Source organism: Pogona vitticeps, chromosome ZW-PAR (assembly GCF_051106095.1).
Source record: "Pogona vitticeps strain Pit_001003342236 chromosome ZW-PAR, PviZW2.1, whole genome shotgun sequence".
Lineage (NCBI taxonomy): Eukaryota > Metazoa > Chordata > Lepidosauria > Squamata > Agamidae > Pogona > Pogona vitticeps.
In genome coordinates, this window is record NC_135800.1 from 5,217,855 (window position 1) to 5,238,355 (window position 20,501).

At 49.5% G+C, this 20,501-nt stretch overlaps 2 protein-coding genes across 2 annotated transcripts; one reads left to right on the plus strand and one right to left on the minus strand.

The window, feature by feature from the left end:
* The first annotated feature begins 3,152 nt into the window (after nt 1-3,152).
* On the plus strand, nt 3,153-13,223 carry NELFB (negative elongation factor complex member B). Its single transcript, XM_072984598.2, has 13 exons — nt 3,153-3,319; nt 3,686-3,849; nt 3,932-4,031; nt 4,615-4,845; nt 5,196-5,381; nt 6,477-6,589; nt 8,264-8,366; nt 8,951-9,046; nt 9,814-9,956; nt 10,460-10,566; nt 11,652-11,793; nt 12,303-12,411; nt 12,950-13,223. Exons 1-13 carry the CDS (start codon nt 3,218-3,220, stop codon nt 13,088-13,090), a joined length of 1,737 nt encoding a protein of 578 aa, XP_072840699.2. The 5' UTR covers nt 3,153-3,217; the 3' UTR covers nt 13,091-13,223.
* A 1,151-nt stretch (nt 13,224-14,374) lies between these two features.
* LOC110087464 (uncharacterized) lies at nt 14,375-19,389 on the minus strand. The gene is made up of 6 exons (XM_078382623.1): nt 19,020-19,389; nt 18,148-18,226; nt 17,908-18,020; nt 17,197-17,270; nt 16,324-16,471; nt 14,375-15,304 (listed from the first exon to the last, which is right to left on the minus strand). The coding sequence occupies exons 1-6, from the start codon at nt 19,238-19,240 to the stop codon at nt 14,500-14,502; spliced, it is 1,440 nt and encodes a 479-aa protein (XP_078238749.1). The 5' UTR covers nt 19,241-19,389; the 3' UTR covers nt 14,375-14,499.
* Between the last annotated feature and the right edge of the window lie 1,112 nt (nt 19,390-20,501).

Genomic DNA, 20,501 nt, shown 5'->3' on the forward strand with positions numbered 1-20,501 from the left:
AGAAACCGGAACCCTTGACTTGAGACAGTTTTATAATTGTATTATAAGTGACAAGCAGTATAACAGGAGAGACCTGCTACGCCAACCGAACAGGAAGGTCGCGGAGACCTTAGTTCAAGCCGCAGAGAGCTGAGAGATCAGATTAAAGATCTGGTGTGGGGACCTTGTTCTTTTGCTAGTCAGCCCAAACGATCAGGAATTCTCAGTACCATTGGCTTGGCAGAGTCTCAGACTTGGCTGTCTGTCACGGAATGTTCATCAACATTCTAACTGCTCAGAAAACTGAAAGTGCAGCCTATGAAGCTTCGCTGGAGTTCTTCGCTACGCAGAGCTCCAAGAACCCATTTTTATCTGGGCCACAACTCCTAGATTACGATTTCCAAATGTGTGTAATGTGGTGAAACAGGAGGAAGGGCAAAGACCTATTGATTCGTTTCCTATCGTTGATGTCATCAGGACAGCAGAAAGTTGATTAAGCACTTAGTACACCTGGAGTATTTCGTGATATAACCACACTGAGTGTATATCGCCTTATGCAATGTAGTTAACTATGCCTTTTGTCATCCTGAAGATGACAATGGGTTTCCTTGTCAAAAGCTTTATTTATTTAAGATTTTCACTTGGAAGCTAAACTTGTGAAGTTGTAGTGTTTTGTTTAGTTTTTAATCCAATTCATTCTGTTTGACTGGGATTGGTCAACGTTTTCTATGATGCTCCAAGAAAGCAGAAAGGTTTTCAGAAGTACCATCTGTCTCTCCAGAATGGGGAAGATTGTGATCGAGCGACTTGTGTGTCCCTGTGGTTAAGTCGGCTGCCCCAGTGGGCAGCTTGGAGATCCTTGATCTCTCTCCTTCAAGTCCTTTAAATACACCTTGGACATGACTCCCAGAAAGGATGCCCCAGAAAGGAGGATTGTAAAAGAGGGCATGTAGACAACTTAGGGAAGGGGGGACCCGGCCTTCCCCTTTTGTCATTCGCATAATATTTACGTGGATATATTATAGAAAACAACAGATCACTACTTCTTTTTCATGCCTTTTTTGTGTGTGTTGCTTCCAGAGAAGGACAAAGGAATGGCAAATCACATCAGGAATGGGGGGGCCGAGAGAGACTGGGTCAAGGGCGGCCTTTTTCCTCCCCCTCCCATATTTCCAGATGAGCCAAGATGAGCAGCCGTCTCGTTCAGCGGGAGCACTCATCAATCCAAAAACGTCGGGCCCTCTGGGGCGAAAGAGAGGAGGGGGTGGCCATGGGGAAGGGTGATCTATTGTGTTGCAGTCCCCGGCCTAATGGGCGGATTTCGCCATGAAATATTTATCAGCATTTCCAATTTGGGGAAACGATTTTCGCGGGGAGGCGTTGGAGAGAATTGGTTATACACAATGAAGTTGAATCCTGCTCGGCAGGAACGACGGGTTAAGCAGACTCTCCAGGAAGACTTTCTTTTGCTTTTAAAGTGTCTTCCCTTTCCCGGCGCATCAAGAAGCTCTCTGGATCATTGTGCACACAAGGGGGTGTGAAATGCGTTTCTCTCATCTGTGTCATCCTCCTCCTCTTCCACCTTGTTCTAGGCCACTGGTCCGGGGGTGCATTCTGCGCACGATGTAGCAGCCCCACCGTTCGTCTTGTGCAATCCATGATATGAAAGACAGACACAGAGATTTGAGGGCATCTCTTGATGGTTCTGGAGGATATTTCTCTGCCACAGGCGTCCACCATTTCATAAAATACTGTATTTCGTATCTGTTTGCAATTCACGCTGACCGGCTCTGCTGTTTGTTTCACATGCCGTTGACTGCACGATTTATCAGAACCTATTTTATATTTACCTTTCCTCCAATAAGAGCAAGGAAGAATATATGGCTTTCTTCCTCCATACTTTGTACAACATTCCTGCGAGGAAGGCTGCCACGGACAGATATTGTCCTAAAGTCACCGAGTGAATTTCACATCTTTGTGAGACATTGATTACGGATGCCTTGGGTCCCACCTGAGTTCACTTTGAGCTTCACGAAGTTTTTATTAATATGGTACTGAAGGGGAAAAGGTATTGTTTTCCTTTCATTGACAGCAGCCTTGTGGATCTTAAAAGAAGGGTAACATGTGAACCTATTACAGTACATAAATATACATTATAGGTGGGAACAAAAATTTTAAAAAAGCTTTTTTAAAAAAAGACAAAAATGTGGTGGCACCTTAAAGACTATTTTTTATATTTGTTGATGTGAGTTTTTATGGACAAGTCCACTTCAGTGGCACAGCTATTCAGTGTTGTGGGTTTTGTGGCTGCGTACTGCTGAAAGTTTCATTTTTTTTCGATGTCAGCACCCAGACAATGCAGCTAACAATGGATTCTAGGAGTCCATAAACAGACGCTTCTACGAGTTGCGATATAGTCCCAGCCATCGCGTTTGGCGTTTGATGCGGCTGTGGTACTGCGCGTGTGTCATGAGAACTCGAGAGAATAACACCAGTAGAACTGAAAAGCAGTGGGAGAAGAGGAAGATTGGAGATGAGACGGGTTGACTCAAGCCAGGAAGCCTCCGCCTTGAGTGTGCAAAACCTGAGTTAATGGCAGGACCTTCTGGAGGTTTTTAATTCATAGGCTTGACACGAGTCAGAAACCAATCAGCAGTACATAATAACAAGTGTACAATCAGCTTTCTCCTTTTTTTTTTTTCTTGGTGGTCTATCTTTCATTTTTCCTCCCCATCTTGAAGTTTTAATTATTTAATGTAATAACTCCTTTATTATTATTATTATTATTATTATTATTATTATTATTATTATTATTATTATTATTATTATTATTATTATTATTATTATTATTATAGTATTACAACTTTGTAAGCCGCCTAGAGTGGTCATAACGACTAGATAGGCGGGATATAAATAGAATCAAACAATCAATCAATCATTGTCCTAATGATAGACATCTAGGCATCTTGCTCAAAATTTCAAAGGCTCGAGACTAGACGAACTGGGCTATGTAGTCCACCACCAGTCCTATTGTACAGTAATTCATTCATTCGGTGGCCTGATCTCATTCTAGTAAGGCTGTGCTGTCCAGAGCGGAACCTTGAGTGCCGGGGACTCGGTTTCCGGGCGGGGGACTTAGCGAGGCGCACCACGCCTCTATGGGGGGGCGGTTACGGCGTTGCACCCCCGCCCGCCCGGGGACAGACGGCCCCCCCTCCCGAAAGGCGGGTGTCCCACCATGTTCGCCGGCTTGCAAGAGCTCGGGGTGGCCAACGGGGAGGATCTGAAAGAGACGCTGACCAATTGCACGGAGCCCCTCAAGGCCATCGAGCAGTTCCAGGTAGTGGGGGGGGGGAAGAGCAGAGTTTGGAGGGCGGGTCTTCCTCCTCCTCTCGTTGCCATGGAGATTTCACACACACCCCGGCGTCGCTTGCAACTCGAATTTCCCTAAACGGGGCTAAACAACCTGCTTGCACCCTCCTGTTTCTCTCCCCCCCCCCATGATCCCTTCCACCCCTGGGTAGAGCCTGCAAAGACTGGCTGGGGAAAGTGGCCTGGTCATGGAGGGAAAGGCAGCAGTGCCCCTGAGCATGCACAGAGTGCATATCTCCGGACCTGGATATATATATATATAGCTTGTCTCCTTACAGATGTGGGTAGTCATTGTCTTCTGCTGACTTGCCACTCTTGTGTGTGACCCTGACAGACGGAGAATGGCATCTTACTGCCCACCCTCCAATCCGCCTTGCCCTTTCTGGACCTCCACGGCACCCCCAGGCTGGAGTTTCACCAGTCCGTGTTTGACGAGCTCAGGGAGAAGCTTCTGGAGAGGATCTCGGCCATCGCCGCGGAAGGAAAGGTCGAGGAAAGGTGCGTGGGCTGCACCCCTGCCCCTCTGCCTGGTCGAGTCAGGAAAGACGCTAAACGTACCTTTTCTCCTTGCACGCTCCAGGTACAAAAAGCTCGAAGACCTTCTGGAGAAGAGCTTCCCCTTAGTCAAGATGCCTTCTATCCAGCCGGTGGTGATGTGTGTCATGAAACACCTGCCCAAGGTAAACCTGACTGTTTTTGGCCACCCATTCCATCATCGGTGTTGGTAGATCTTAGTGGGAGTGCCCGGCGATGGACCAGGGATGGGTACACAGTCGTGCCCCGCTTAACGATTTCCCTGCATTACGACAAATCTGCTTTATGACGATGTTTGAGGATGGTCTCAATGGGGGAATTTCGTGTAGCGAAGATTGGTTCCCTGCTTCAGGAACCGTTTTTCGCTTTACGACGATCAAAAATAGCTGATCGTCGGGTTTTCAAAATGGCCACTAGGTGTTTAAAATGGCTCCCCGCTGTGGTTAGGGACGGATTCTTCGCTATACAGGCACCGAAAATGGCCGCCATATGGAGGATCTTTGCTGGACTGTGAGTTTTTACCCCATTGGAACGCATTGAACGGGTTTCAATGCGTTTCAATGGGGTTTTTATTTTCGCTTTACGATGTTTTCGCTTAACGGCGATTTTCCTGGAACTGATTATCACCGTTAAGCGAGGCACCACTGTATTGTGTCAGAATGCCCCACGCTTTAGAAAGGGTGTGATTGGGAGACCGACCCACCCATTCCCCCTTGCTTTTGGGCCCAGGTCCCCGAAAAGAAGCTGAAGCTGGTGATGGCCGACAAAGAGCTGTACAAGGCATGCGCCGTGGAGGTGAAGCGCCAGATCTGGCAGGACAACCAGGCCCTTTTTGGCGACGAGGTCTCTCCGCTGTTAAAGCAGTACATTCTGGAGAAGGAGAACGCCCTCTTCAGCTCCGACCTCTCGGTCCTGCACAATTTCTTCAGCCCGACGCCCAAGACGAGGCGCCAGGGAGAGGTAAAGAGCACGGGACATGTCCGTGATCGCACGCAGGGATCGAATGTGGGGAACGAGGTTTTAATCCCTAGGAAGCTGGCGTGGTGGAAGGGCCGGGATCTGGGTTCAAAAAACCCACTGAAAAGAAAACTGTTCTTCTAATATTTTCCTGTGATTTCATTTTTATTAAGTGTTCATACTTGTTCTGACGCTCTCGACGAGTAGCAAGATTTCCCTTTGATTCTATGATAAACTTTGGGTGGCAGAAGTGCAAATCATTCTGTCTTAAGGCAAGATGCACTCTGTGCCACGCGGTGGGCCCCTGTTGGCAGGGCTCTGACCCCAGACTTCCTTCTCTTCCGCCGGCAAAGGTGGTCCAGAAGCTCACCCAGATGATTGGCAAGAACGTGAAGCTTTACGACATGGTGCTCCAGTTCCTCCGGACCCTCTTCCTGCGGACGCGCAACGTCCATTACTGCACCCTGCGGGCGGAGCTCCTGATGTCCCTCCACGACCTGGACATCAGCGAGATCTGCACGGTGGACCCTTGCCACAAGGTACAGCGTCTTAAGGGAAGGGCCGGCTCTCGGCTTGACCCACCTCATAGCCCTCCGTGGATGCCAGCGTGAAACCAACACCTTTTTTTTCCTCCCCTTCTCCACTTTAGGATGAGCTTTTTGAGTCCTCGATGCTTTAGGGTAGCGCTCCCCAACCCTGGGTCCCCAGATGTTCTTGGACTGCAACTCCCAGAAGCCTTCGCCAGTGTCCCGCCAGGAATTCTGGGAGTTGTAGTCCAAGAACATCTGCGGAACCAAATTTGGGAAGCATTGCTCTAGATCAGTGGTCCCAAACCTTAAAGAATAATCAAGTAAAATGGGGCTTCTTGGGTTCAGGACAAATTTTCTGTGACTGTGGAGAAATTCAATCAACACAGCACTTACGTGTATGCAATGTGTATCCCACCGGGTAGGATCTAGCAAAGAACTGAGATCATGCTATTGAAGTAGTGCACGGCTGGTCCAAAACAGTCTAGTGATCTTAACGTTTTAGTCTTTTATCTATACAGTGGTGCCTCGCTTAACGAGCGCTTCGTTTAACAATGAATCCGCATAGTGAGGAAGATTTTGCGATCGCAAAAGCGATTGCATTGCGATGTTTTAAATGGTAATACATCGCTTTGCGATGACCGGTAAGCTGTTTCGCTTACCGATTTTTGCATAGCGATGTTTTTAGAACAGCTGATTGGTGGTTCCAAAATGGCTGCCGGGTAAAAAAAATGGCTGTGTTTTTGCGCCCATTCCTCGCTTACCGGGCAGTGAAAATGGCGGCCGTATGGAGGATTTTCGCATAATGGTGAGTGTTTTGCCCATAGGAACGCATTAAACGGGTTTTAATGCATTCCTGTGGGCTTTTTATTTTCGTTTAACGACGAATCCGCATGGCGACGATTTTTCCGGAACGGATTATCGTCGCTTTGTGGGGCACCACTGTATTTCTTTACATGTCCATTATTTTAAATTGTGCAGCCCTGATATTATTTAAGAGAGAAAGACCTTCTCTCTGTTAAAGTGGAACAATCTGGTTTTTCTACACCGTGAGATTCCATGGTGCATCATCCATGTTTCCCCCCCCCACCCCGCCCCTCTTGACAGTTCACCTGGTGCCTGGACGCTTGCATTCGGGAGCGGTTCATTGACAACAAGCGCGCCCGGGAGCTGCAGGGGTTCCTTGATGGCGTGAAGAAAGGTCAAGAGCAAGTCCTGGGGTGAGTGGCCTTCAAGTCAGCCATTTAGCTTTTTCCGCCCTCTGAAAAAGTCACAGAACTCCCCGGGCTGGTTGAAAACGCCCTTCATTTCAGGTATCTCGCTCATCAGCTCTTGAGTGTTGCAGAAATCCCATCTTATTTATCTCTTTTCTTTTTCCTCTCTTTTCTTTTTACTATATTGCTCATCTGGCTTCGAGGGCCGCTCCAGGCGGTTTTTAACAAGATAAAACAGAAACCGATGACATTAAATTAGAATGATGTACTATCAGAACAATATAAACAGAGCAAGAGTATACTAAGCATTATACTAAACATTATAACGTAAAAATACATTACAGAAAACATTGAAAGGAGCAATCAAGATGGCAGAATCAAGAACTTAGGGGCCGTTACGTACTCTACGTTCTGTTGATGGAATATTCTGAAAGCCGAGTCTAAATAACCAGACTTTCAGAATTCTCCTAGAGGTCATCAGTGAAGGGGCCAGGTGAATAGCAGGCAGGAGTAGATTCAGTTTCTGGTCTTCTCCTTCCGGATGTCTCCCAGGGTCCGTATCCTCACCTGTCCGGCCTAGGACATATGATGAGGGTGGGCAGAACCCATTGGAAGAAGGCATCCATCTGGAGGCTGGCTCTTAAAAGCCAAATTTCACTTCGTGCTTGTTCTTGAGAGCAGCCTAACCAAGTTATCTTAACAGCTCTGTCTGCACTGCTGTGGTCAAGGTGACATTGACCGGTCCTTCCTTGTCACTCATTCAGCTGTCGTTTGCTGCAAGGTGTCAGAGCGAACCGCCTTGCTGAATTGCTCTAATGGACCCAGGAGGATTCCTCACCCCCCCAAACACTTTCAGTAAGGGTCGGTGACTCTTCTTTCTTGCCACCGAGCACGGCTAACTGCTGCTTTTGGCGAAGGGGCGTGTAAAAGATGGCGTTTCACCATCAAAAGAGTCTTGGTTTTATTATCCCGAATTTTATTCCTGTCTCAGCCGCTCGTCTCCTGTAGAAGCGAGAGCTGGGGTTATAAAACAAATCTCTTTTAGGATAATGTTAGGAGCCTCGGATGTGTCACTTAGTGCGATTTCTCGTTCTTTTCCATTCTGATGTCATAGGATTAGAGAAAATGGGCAGAAGGCAGTTGTATGCTCACCTCCCAGGGCCTCTTTTTCCCCCCAATAAAGAGGTGAATTGTAGCTTCTGCAAGCCTCGAGGAGAGACGATTCACCTTTTAAGTAGACCACATCTTCCTCCCTCGTCCTTTCGTACCCCCAAATGCCACTGGCAACATCCTAAGTTGCCCCAGCCCTGCCCGGGTTGCCCATTTAGGCCACCCATTGTCAATTTACTTAAACAAGACATTTGTTTTTGAAGACAGCAGAGGAAAAAGTGAACCTCTGCTGAGTTTGGGGCAGTCCCGAGATCGCCGACACCTTCCTCTTGCGTGTTTGAGTTCCACAAGCAAAGGCACTTGGTTCTATTACTCTGTGTTAATAACGTGAACGTCTCCTCTATGAGGATAATGGATCTCTGCATTCAGAGGTCACTGGGAATGAATGGGCCAAAGATGAGCTTTTGTGGCTTATTTCAAGTCCTGAAATGAGCCGCTCGTTGGATCCAGAAGCATTTGCTCTTAGTCGGCTCCATGTCTGACGTGCTGTCGCTGCTTATTTCTTACCAGGGATTTGTCCATGATCCTCTGCGACCCGTTCGCCATCAACACTCTCGCCTTGAGCACCATCCGCCACTTGCAGGAGCTGGTTGGCCAGGACCTGTTGCCCAGGGTGAGTGAAGGAGATCCCGCTTTGTCAGATTGGGTCGGGAACTAGAATCCCAGGGCCTTAAGTGGCCCAACCAAGGAGGACCACTGAGGATTCCTGTGGCTACCCACAGAGGGCCAAGAGCAGTACAAAGAAGGGGCCATGTAATTATGCTGTGGGAGGATGGGAAAACGGCTGAGCAGTCTATGCTGGGAACAAGAAATGGATCTTGCCCTCTAGCCTGAGTTTTAAGGGGTTTTAGGCTCTCCAGATATTTCCTGGGACTTGATTTTGAGAAACATTTGGGGACCCAACGCTCGGGAACCCGTCTGGATCCAATATCAGAGTCAGGGTTCACTATCTCAACTTGGCTACTGACCTTGTTGAGTAACCTCAGCCCACAGCCGTTCGTCCTCGGCCGGGCCTCCCTCGCAGGATTCTTGCCAGGATAAAATAACCGTTTGGTGAGGAGCATCTCTGCCACCTTGAGATCCTTGGAGAAGGGCAGGCTGTTCATCCGCTCAATCAACGAATGAACTAGCCTGCAGGCAAAGTAGCAGCAGGTACAGAATGAGCAAGGTCGGGCATGAAACTTGCGTGTCTTTCAGGAAAGTCCGGACCTGCTCCTGCTTTTAAGGATGCTCTCCCTGGGACAAGGGGCCTGGGACATGATCGACAGCCAGATCTTCAAGGAGCCCAAAATGGTAATTTTGTTCTGCATGAATTGCCTGCCACGGCTAGTGGATGCCCGACACCCTTGTTTTCAAAGGGGTCTGCAGCTGCGGCGGCAATACTAGACCAACTTCAGCCTCTTTGTGTCAAGCTTCCAGAGGCCTGTGAACTGCAGGTGGCCTTGCCTGGTTTTATGGGCACAGGCGGAGCAATGCATCCCCACCAACCCATTTTGGTGAGCAAAAGGAGAAACTGGCCTCCGAAACGCATGGGTTTCCCTTAAAACAAAATATACTCTCCGTGCACTTCAGCTTTTAGAGAGAGAGGTGGGTGGGAAACCAGAGGTGAAGGTGTGGTTTTAGTTCAATAAGGATCACGTCAAATCAATTCGGACTTACGGCAACCAGTTTCAGGGTTTTCCAGATATGGAGTACCCAGAGGTGATTTTCCCCTTCCCTTCCTCTAGGGGGCAACCTTGGGACGGTGCAGCTGGCCCAAGGCTACCCAGGCTTGTGCAGCTGGCCCGAGGCTACCCAGGCTGGCTCTTCTCCCGACAGGCACCGTGGGGGAATCGAACTCCCAACCTTGGGCTCTCCAGCCAGATCCCGCCAGCTTAGGGCAGTAGTAAAGCTCAGAAATGATCCCAAGATCCCAGAAACTTATCCTTCTCCTTGTTTTACTACCAGACCTCAAAGCTAGCTTGCAACCGGCTGCCCTAGCATTCCGGAAGTGAGAAACGGGTGGAGGACCATCAAAAGTACCGTCATTTGACACACGATCTTCGTTTTGCACTTTCCAGGAAGTGGATCTGATCACCCGATTCCTTCCCCTGCTGATGTCCTTTGTGGTGGACGATTACACCTTCACCGTGGACCAGAAGCTGCCGTCGGAAGACAAGGGCCCAGCGCCCTATCCCAGCACCGTCCCAGAAATGTTTCCTAAGTGAGTCGCCTCCGGCTTTTAAGCGTTTCGCTCGTTGAGTTCTCCTTAACGACAAGACCGAGGGAGGCCTTCCTTTTTAAAAGGCTTGAGACCCAAGAGCAGCAAAGAGGTGGGCGGGTAAGGCCCAACATCCTTGCTATTGTGGGCGATGGGATGTGTCGTCTTAACTGCCTCTAGACTGGGCCGCGATTTGGGAGTGCCTCCTGAAGAAGCAGGCGGTCCTGAACGAGATATCTGTGAAGATTCCCAGCCCTCCAGGTGAGAGGTGATCTGGACGTTGAGTCCTGCCACTGGGCTTCTTATTAGGTTGAAAGGTTTCGCTCCTCCTCCACGTCGCTTCTTCAGCAGGCGGTCCTTAACTTTCTCCAGGCAAGGGAGAGAGAGACGAAGAACATCCGGGGAACCAAGGTTGGGGAAGAGGGATCTAAAATGAGGGAGGTTTGGATCTGTTTGTTCACAAGAATAGGGGATGCAGCCAATGAGGTTCCTCTCCTGCACCCTAGATTTCTCCAGGAGCACCGGATCGCCTGCGAGATCGGCCTCTACTACATGCTCCATATCACCAAGCAGAGGAACAAGAACGCGTTTCTCCGGCTGCTCCCAGCCCTGGGTGAGTCCGCTTTTGGGACAGCAAAATCTCTTTTAAGGATGCGGTTCCAAGTTGAGTCCAGCTTTTGCACCGAGAGAAAGGTGCAAAACTTCGTCGGACTTTGTGTCGCAAAAATGGCTTGGGATTCCCCAAAGACGTCGGGGTGGGGATTTCAGATCCTACAACTTTGGGAGGAGGAAAAAGCCCATGGCGGACGGCTGGATGGCTCAGTGGTCTAAGTCTCTGGCTGCAGAGCCCCAAATTTTGGGAGTTTGATTCCCCCGCCGTGCCTGCTTGACAGGGATAGGACTTGATCCGTAAGGGTTCCTTCCAGCTTTGCGATTCTAAGAGGAGGATGAAGAAACTAGAGAAAAGGAAAGTTAATTGGGGGGAGACTACAACTCCCATAACTCCACACTGACTGTGGAATTCTAGGGGTTGCAGTCCAAATCATTAGCTTTCCTGATCACTCTAAGAAATCATGGCATCCTACGGAAGAAATTTCCTCCCAGTGAAATAGGTGTACAGACTGAAGTACAACCTAAGGGCCTTAATACAATAAAATGTGGTCTCCCTTTTCGGATCTCCTGAGAATAAATCTGTGGTTCAGATGTTTGTCAAGGGAAAAAGAGATCTCAGCGTCTCTGTGGGGTTCCCCGACAGCCGAGGGGCACATCCTTCAGCCTTAGAACCCTAGATATACCCCCAACTGGTCCCTTTACATCAGCGCTTCCCAACGTTGGGTCCCCTGGATGTTCTCGGACTACATCTCCCAGAAATCCCAGCCAGTGGTGAAGGCGTCTGGGAGTTTTAGTCCAAGAAGCTCCGGGTTGGGAGCGATTGTTTTACAGCCCTCAGTGGTGGCGCGGCCTCATCCACCCCAGGTTCTGGATCCCTAGCAAAAGGATGGAGAGGGTTATTCGTGACCACTACGCTCCCTGGGACAACCGAAGCGCCCGAGATGTTTGTGTCTACGGGATGGGGAAGCGGGAGGTGCAGGTTTGTGTTGGTACCTACCATGGGGTGCTAGACGCACAACCCACGGGGCCAGAACAGTTCCTGCCCCCTTGCCTTGAAAGTATGCGTCGCTCCTTGTCGCGCTGCAGGGGAGACCTTCAACGACCTAGCGTTTGGGGACATTTTCCTCCACCTGCTCACCAGCAACCTCACCCTCCTGGCTGACGAGTTTGCCCAAGAGGACTTTTGCACCAGCCTCTTGGATGGCTTCTTTCTCCCCGCTTGCTCAAGGTAACCGTTTCCTTTCCAAAAGGATGCCGTGTCTGATTTTACCATCTGGATCCTCTTTCCAGACAGCTTTTAGGATCTGTTGAGGCTCCTCTGGAGAGCTTTGCCCCCGCCTCCAAAGACAGTGTGTCGTGTTTCAGAATAAAGACAAGGAACAGGGGGGTCCAGTCGGTGGCTAGCCGATTTTCGGTGATCCGAGACGTGCAGGTGCTTAGTTAGGGTTCGGTTGTGAGCCAGGGGACGTGGTTTCCTTTGGGCCACGGACTCCCAATACGAGAGTCCTCAGAAAGGTCATCTCTGGCGCCGTATCCTCCCCAGAGGATGGGTCTTCTCTCCCACAAGGGCCACACTCCACAGGACTGCTTGCCACGCATCTGGAGGGAGGCGATGTAGAGGAGATGAGAGTGAAAGACTCCCAGCCCCCAAAAATCCCCTTAAAGCTTCCCTGTGTCCAGCAAGGGCTTAGGGGCTGAAAGAGACCCCCTTTCTGATCCCTTCATGCCTCCTCACAGGAAGGAGAACGTCCACCGGCACGTGCTGAGGCTTTTGCTCCACCTCCACCACAAAGTGGCACCGGCCAAGATGGAGTCCCTGCAGAAGGCCCTGGAGCCTACCAAACAGGTAAAACGGGGGTGGGGGGGAGGAGAAGAGGACTCCCCAGCTGCTTAACGCCTCCAGGCTGGAGCCCTGTAATGCGCGCGTGCGGCTGGGTGGCTGGGCGCAGTTCGAGCCCTGAGGGACGCTCTCGGACCTCGAACTGCAGGTCCGGTCTCCATTTTTGCACAAGCGTATTCGCACGCTTTTTTCCCCAGCCCGACTGAACCGTTTTGGCCAAGGGGTTGGGCGCCTCCCTCAGCCCAAGGGCCAGATTCAACATCAGAGAGGTTCTCGGGGGCCACATTCCAGTGGAAGGAGGTGCCAATGGCCGAAGGAGGGGAGCCAGTAAAAAAAATATATCAGTATATTTAAACCATAAGTCCTTCCTGTCCATAACCACACGTTGGGATGGGATTTCAGCTTTTAAGCATGAAGGAGGGGAGATGAGAAAGATGGAGAAAGAGGATGCTGGTACGGAGCAAGGCTTCGGTTTCTTGCCTTTTGGCCTGCCTTGGGGGAAAAGTGTGCTGATCAACCGGTCATAAATCTTTTCTCCCAACAGAGCAGCGAAGCCTTGAAGGAGCTGTACCACCAGCTGGGTGAGAAGCTGGAACTCCGCAACGCCAGCCCGGTGGCCCAGGCGGCCGACCCCCCTTCCATGGACTTGCCCTTGGCGACTGTACCCACCCCGGCCACACTTTAGGGGGCGCTTTCTCTGGTCGCGCAGGAGAGCGCAGCTTCCCCCACCCCAGCGGACAGCCGCCAGAGCGTGTACGCGCCACCCCGTTCTGGATCCCGACAAGTCGGGATCCTCGGATGATTCTTGAGCCCTCCTTAGCTTCAGCTGTTTTGTCTCCCTTAAGCAAGGAGGCGGGGGGCTGTGCAGCCTTCTACATACATTATTATTATTATTATTATTTTGACCCATGTGGCTTCACCAGTCCACACACTGGCTGGGTGCCATCCCAGCAGCCTCAGACCTCCTTTGCCACCCCTCGATCTCGGAGACGGCTCTGCCATCACAAGGCTATTTGGAAGGACTCCCAAAGCGGGCAAACAGCGCCCCCTTCCCTGATGCAGCCTAGGCCTACAGTTCCCAGCGTCCCTCGCCATCGGCTATGGTGGATGGTGGGCATTAGAGTCCAGCCGCCTTGTGACACTTTGCCCACTCCAGTTTAGTGAGTCTGGGTGGGTTTTAGAGCAGGGGGTGGAAAAAAAGATGTAAGCCTGGATATAACTTTTCTAAGATGCAGATGTCATGTTAGACACTTGCAATTTTTTTTTTAAGAATAAAAAGGTCTGTTTTTTTATGGGTTAAAGTTATTTGTGTCACTTCATTTCTTTCTCTCTTTTTTTTAACTCTTTAACTCTTGGAATTCTGCGACCCCTTTTGTGCTCACAAGCTAGCAAGAGACAAAGCGGATCCTGGAAATCTGCGCATCCTGATTAAAAGTGCCAGAGCTGAATACACACCACGGTACCCTCTGGGTCGGAGCCACTGGTCTAAATCCCCTACTTTTTCTTGGCGAGTGTTTCTAAAGCCTCTGGTTCTTTTATATCAGTGGTTCCCCACCTTGGGTCGCCAGATGCTCTTGGACTAAAACTCCCAAAAGCCGTTCCCACCAGCTGCGCTGGCCACGATTTCTGGGAACCAGTTTATATACAAGGCTTTCCAGATGTTGTCATACTACCTCTCCCATCTGCCTTAGGATAGCCGACAGCCAGAAAGGCTGGGAACGGGATTCCCGAAAACAACTTTATCCACCCAGCTTTTTTCTTATAATTGCTAACACACATCTATCCAGCGGTCGCTGATCTTTTCGTTCATCTTCATCTCGTTTTCTTTAACCGTGCATTTAGTGAATTTTCGTCCCAAGCTGCCCTGGTAAACTTTACGAGGAAGGTATAAATTAAGCTCAGACACAAGGGATTCGCCAGTGCATCTCTAGAAGGCTACATAAACAGCAGTTAAAACAAAGGGGCTGAATCAATTCTCGAAACGTTTATTTCCTTTTAAAATAGCTTTGCGAAACCAGCTTTTGGGCCGTGCCTTTCCCACGTCTGAAGATAACGATCAATCCAAGTGCAGCCTCTTCCTTATTCGATTCGGTCTCACGGGGAACGTGGCATTTCTGCATCCAAAACCTTCCGCCTCTCCGTATCTCCAAAAGGCCCCACGGATCTCCTTTTCTCCGGGGAACAGCCCGTGGGAGTTTCAGCCGGCTCCTCTTCTCCTGGCACCGATGGGCAAAAGGTTTCGCAAGGGGGTGCGTGCTGGGGGCCCCCGCCTGGAAACATGGTGGCGTCCGAGCGAGCGTCGCAGGAGGATGTTTCCACGTTTTCACTATCGCTAGATGCGTATTGAGTGACGGTTGGAATGACGACGGCCTGCCGGGTGCGGGTGGCGGGCAGTTTGCTGCTCGTGGTGACTGCCAGCATGCTCCCGGCAGCATCCTCTCTCTGCAAATCCTCCTCCTTTGAGTCTTCTCCACCGTATATTCGGCTTGAGGCTTCCTTGCAGCCCTCCTTCCCCGACATAAGTCCCACTGAGTTTTGGGCGTCCACCGTAACCACGTCTCCGGCAGCTCCTTTTCCTTGGACCTCGGAGCTGTGTCCTTGATTTACGGCCCAGCTGTGTCCTCTTTTCCTGGTCAGGCAACCGCCCAGCCTCTGGAAGGCTTCTGCGGAGGGCTTTGCTCCTGCCGAAGCGGGTCGGCCCTGTCCCTGGGATGCCTTCCGGCCGACTGTTGGGCTGGGTGGTGGATTTTCAGGCTCTGACAGAGGTTTGTTGCTCACAAGCACCAACCTCTGGATTTTGTAGGTCAGTCCTGCAAGTCCTTGGGCTAGGTTACCGCGCGGGATGCTTCTCAGAAATTCGCGACCCATTGGGCATTTGGTGGTCGAACTTAGATTCCCCCTGCAAGGAAGGAAGGAAGCATGGATGAATGGATGGATGGATGGATGGAAGCAAGGGAGGGAGGGAGGGAGGGAGGGAGGAAGGAAGGAAGGAAGGAAGGAAGGAAGGAAGGAAGGAAGGAAGGAAGGAAGGAAGGAAGGAAGGAAGGAAGGAAGGAAGGAAGGAAGGAAGGAGAGGGAGGGAGGGAGAGATGGATGGATGGATGGATGGATGGATGGATGGATGGATGGAAGCAAGGGAGGGAGGGAGGAAGGAAGGAAGGAAGGAAGGAAGGAAGGAAGGAAGGAAGGAAGGAAGGAGAGGGAGGGAGGGAGAGATGGATGGATGGATGGATGGATGGATGGATCAGAGACAGAGCTTGCTCTTTTTTTTTTACATGTACACTGAGTTTGGAGCCACCACCAGGAAAGTCCTGTCTCTGCCATCAAGGCGGCTGTGTACGGTCCTTTATAACGGTACACAGAACGAGGAGGTCCTCGATCAAATTAAGTCATGATCCTCCTCTATTAGAGAACACCCTCCCTATCCATGGTTTTCAATCTTGGGTTCCCAGAGGCTCTTGGACTACAACTCCCAGCATCCTTCCCCACTTGCTGTGCTAGCCAAGATTTCGGGGAGTCGTCGACATCTGGGGACCCAAGGTTGGGAACCATTGCTCTGTACGAAGAGCTCCCAATTCAGATATGGTTTGAATTACCGTATTTTTTTAAAAAAACACTATATCTATAGATCACTTAGTCCCCATCTTTCTTCGCTCTGGTGAAATGGATTTCTGCTTCAACCCATAGTTCACAAGCTTGGGTGGCTTCTGGAGCACAACGTTGGTTGGAGGACAACGTTCTCCGTCCCGGCCACTCCCGGTGCCACCTAAGGACGATGGGAGTTGTTCTCTGCGGGGACCCCGTTTTGCAAGCGTTCTTACTTCCCGGCATATGCCAGGCGGTGCTCAGCAACACATCATCCCAGCCACCCCACATTAAACCCGCTGCCATGTGACGCTGGCAGGCCTGGATCCGTACCGTCGGCTCCCGTTTATTTCCCAGGAGGAAGACGGCATCTGGGTTGGGCGCGGATGATTTCTGGCTGGTTTCTGGACGGCATTTCCCAGATAGATCGACCGCAGCTGTTGCTTCACCGTTTCTTTCGTGTAGTGGAAAACGGCCCTTCCTGTGGAAGGAGAAGGCGGGATTCAGAGTGAAGAGAGAGAGAGGAACATCATCAGAAGTTAAAGCAGAGAGAACAGCCTGATGATTTGCTTGAAATGTGCTTTGCAGATGCCCCGGACTGCCAGAACGACAAACCAGGGGGTCCTCGATCAGATTAAGCCTCTCTGGAGGCAAACTGAGGCCGTCCTATTGTGGGCACATCCTGAGAAGGCAGGATTCCCTGGAAGAGACCATCACGCCGGGAAAGGCGGAAGGCAGCAGGAGAAGAGGAAAATCCAATACGAGATGGGGTGACTCCCTCAAAGAAGCCATGGGGTTGAGTTTACAAAAGCTGAGCAGGGCATTTGAGGACAGGAGATTCCGGAGATGGCTCGTTCATGGGGTTGCCATAAGTTTAGGGCAACTTGACGGCACAACAACAACAACAACACACTAAGGCCATGATCCTCCACTGAGCTGCATAGAATTCTATGCAGGGCACAATCTTCTCTAAAGTCAATTTTGAGATCAAATATTCAGGTTGTTATTTGGGGCTGGAAGGGAATTCAGATCAAGACAACAGCTGTGTGGAAACCGAAGGGACTTCTTGAAGAGGGGTTGCATGTCTTCACCGGACAATCCGGAGCGTGTCTACTCAGAGGCAAGTTTCATCGCCTTGCAGCCTCCTCAAGCAGCAAACAACCGCAGCGATCCCGGGGATCCGGGTGTATTTGGTTTTGGCTTTACCTGGATATATAAATTGATATTCGGAAACCGAGTGGTATCGCCTCTTCGCCACTGGACTGGGATTTCTCAGCCTGCTGTCCGGAAAATATGGGAGAAACAAAATCAGCAAATGGATGGTGACCATTTCATGCAAGACACAGCCCTCTGGGTCACCCACCCACTGCCGGGGATAATATTTGAGATTGTCGTTTTGTGTTAAAAGAGTTGCCTAGGAACTGCTTCTAAGGAGCAGCACCGAGGCCTGTTCTGAGCGCCAACCCGCATTGCGTGTGGACACCATGATTTGATCACGGTAGATTTCCCAGATTTCTCCGCCTTTCCGATCATCTTCACGAGCAGTTTGCTGGTGACGACGCGGAACAGAAATGCTGAGGGTTGTTCCTCAGCGAATCTGTTCAGCAGAACCAAGAGAAATCAACAGATACCATATTTTTTCTGCGTATAAGACTGTACTTTTGTCTAACATTTTTAGACTAAAAATGGAGGGTCGTCTTATACACGGAAGTAAGCTGAGGAGAGAACAGAAACAAGTGGAGGGGGAAGCAGGGATCAAAGCGATCCTGCAGTGCTTTGATCCCTTTTCCCCTACACTTCCTAAGCCCCACTTAGATTTCTTAATTTTGGATTAGAAAAGTCTTATACATGGGCGCGTCTTATACACGGAAAAATACTGTATTTACCAGGTTCTTGTGGGGCTTGCGCTAATATTACCTCTGGTTTTCCTGCACACTGCTAAAACCTCTTCTTTGTTCAGAATGACCCACGTTCCCTTTTCTGGAGAAACGTCTCCCCGTAGATGGTAAGTCAGGACTGTTTGACCATCCCTGTTTTATTTTCAAAGAAGCATACAATAGTTTTTTTTGTTACAAACCAAATCAGGCTTCTGCCCGGCTTGTTTATGTAAAATCTGTTCCACATTGTCCTTTTTCCAGGCCGGCCTTCCCCACTCACCACATCGGCTGTCTTCTTAGAAGGAGGACTTCCTTGCATCAAGTTGGAGAAACACATCTCACGGCGTTGAGGAGGCAACCTGTGTGAGCCAAAAGATGGCACCAGAAATTAAACCAGGCTGTTCGCTCTGTAGCCGGCTATTAAATCATTGCATGGCATAATTAAAGTCTAAAATCCGGATTTTTTTCGGGAGAGTTTGAAAGCTGCCTTAGGAGAGAATTCAGACTTACTGGAAACAATTCCAGATGCTCTTCTGCTCCAATCCACTGAGACTGTGCCATCTCAGACTCATTGAATCAATGGAGTTTACAGATATATCGGTAGAACAAACCTCATTCATTTAATGGATCAACTCTATCCGGGGCTAACAACTGGGTTTAGCCCAACGAGTTGCTTGTCGCTAATTCGTCTCTGACATTATTAAGGCATAACGAGAGATCCGAACCACACCATAAGGGAAATGTGCACTTCCTTCCATTTTAATATTTTCCCTCCAGGCACCCTGTTCCTTCAAAGCTCAGTCACTCTTGCCAAGGCACCCTATCTTTATATTGCGGTGAGCAATCGCAAAAGAAAAGCAGACCGATTTACAAAATAAAGCACGTTCATGCTAGGGTAAATAAATGCCTTTTGTTGCTTAAGTGAGATCTGCTTCCAATCATGTTTGAGGCTAACTGTCATGCAATGGGGAATAAAACCACCTATTTGGAATGTAACTCGTTTCAGTTACTTCTGTAGTTAACAGGTGTGGCCTCATGCTTTCACTGTAGGGCAGGCCACCCACAATTGTTGTTTTTTTAAAAATGAAATTATAGCAATTGTGAGTAATTTTCACCCTCGACAGAAGCAGGAAAGATGGACTCTTTTTTTACCTCTTGTTAACAAAAGCTTGTAGTGTACACCTCTTGCCTCGGATTTTTAACCGGGTTTTGGCGGGCCGCCACTGGCAGGGCCGAGACTTGACACGCCGTTTCCGAGTCCCTTTTTTCTTTCGAAAGGGCTTAATGATCTGTGCAGAACTGTGTTCCACGCTGGCGGTTGGTTTCTCCTCCAGCATTATCGGGGCAGATTTGGTCAAGTTCCCTTTGTACATCTTTGTCTCCTTCGCTCTGTTTGAGGAGATGGCATTCAGTTATGACAGGCAAATAAACATCTCATTTCGGCAGGGGTTGGTCCGTAAATACACATCATTAGAAGGAGGAATTCCTTAACTGTTGAAAGACATCTGACTGCAGCATTGCTCACACATACCCTGTCACTTGCAAACCACCTTGCTTTGTTTTATGATTGGTTGTCAGGCAGTAAACATGGAAAAAGATAACAGCTCAACCCAAAAGTCTTCTGGAATTTAACCTCTGGAACGCCAATGTGATTTTCAACCCCTACAACGTCGTATCTATGACACAGACTAGAATCTTATGGGCATTCATGAAAAGTTGCATAACTTTCCACAGCGGTTTGAGGCTAATTGACAAGGTGCCCGGGCTTATATGGGTCATAGCACTCCAGCACTTAATCAATTAGTTACAATTAGCCACAGCAAATAACATAAGCCTCCCATTAACCCCCCCCAGGGTAAAATGTTGGCTCTTCCTCTTACCCCTGTTTCTCCTTCTGCAGTGGCATCTCTGACTTCGAGCAGGACCGGCTTATCTGAGGGGACGCCTCCTTATGTGTAAACGTGGTGGCCAGGGAAACTGAGAAGGAAACAGTGATTTCCCATGGCACTAGAATGTTCGGACAGCAAAACGGAACGGTTGGGCGAGAAGTGTTCTGTCCCTTTATCTTTGGTCTGTCCCGAGTCCATTTCCCATACGATTTTCCAAGTGGGTGCAGCCTGCATCCATCCGAATGTCACTGGAGGTCAAGCCCCCCCAGGCCAACACAGCAAAAGGGGGATCATGGGTCTTGTAGTACAGCAACATTGTGAGAACTACCCTTGGCCTGTTGCCACCTCCGATGTTACAGTGTCTCTAGACTAGAGGATGGGCGGCCATCAGCTTGGGTGGGTCAGAGTCCCAGATTTGTGTGAGTGCCGCATGCGCACGGGGGGGCGGGAGGGGAGACACACCAAGCCCAGAACGATCCAGAATGATTTTTAAATTTTTTAATTCAAAACTGGAGGTGCTTGCTGTCTGTTTTTGACTTTCAGGGACCTTCTGTGGCACATTGGTTGAAAAGTGATAAATAGATCCCTACGTTTCAGCCGTTTGACAGAGGCCGTTTCTTTAAAAACTAACAAAACTAGCCAGGAATATATATATATTCCTGGTTAGTTTTGTTAGTATATATATATATATATATATATATATAAATTTGCAACAAATCTATTTCTTTTTGACCCTGGGATAGAG

Coding starts and splice junctions, on each gene's coding strand:
- LOC110087464 (XM_078382623.1), bottom strand. CDS start 19,240: ATGTACAAAGGGAACTTGACCAAATCTGCCCCGATAATGCTGGAGGAG. Junction 18,227..19,019: donor CAAGCTTTTGTTAACAAGAG/GTAAAAAAAGAG, acceptor TGGCTCACACAG/GTTGCCTCCTCAACGCCGTG. Junction 18,021..18,147: donor CTAAGAAGACAGCCGATGTG/GTGAGTGGGGAA, acceptor AAAATAAAACAG/GGATGGTCAAACAGTCCTGA.
- NELFB (XM_072984598.2), top strand. CDS start 3,218: ATGTTCGCCGGCTTGCAAGAGCTCGGGGTGGCCAACGGGGAGGATCTG. Junction 3,850..3,931: donor GAAGGAAAGGTCGAGGAAAG/GTGCGTGGGCTG, acceptor TGCACGCTCCAG/GTACAAAAAGCTCGAAGACC. Junction 9,957..10,459: donor GTCCCAGAAATGTTTCCTAA/GTGAGTCGCCTC, acceptor CCTGCACCCTAG/ATTTCTCCAGGAGCACCGGA.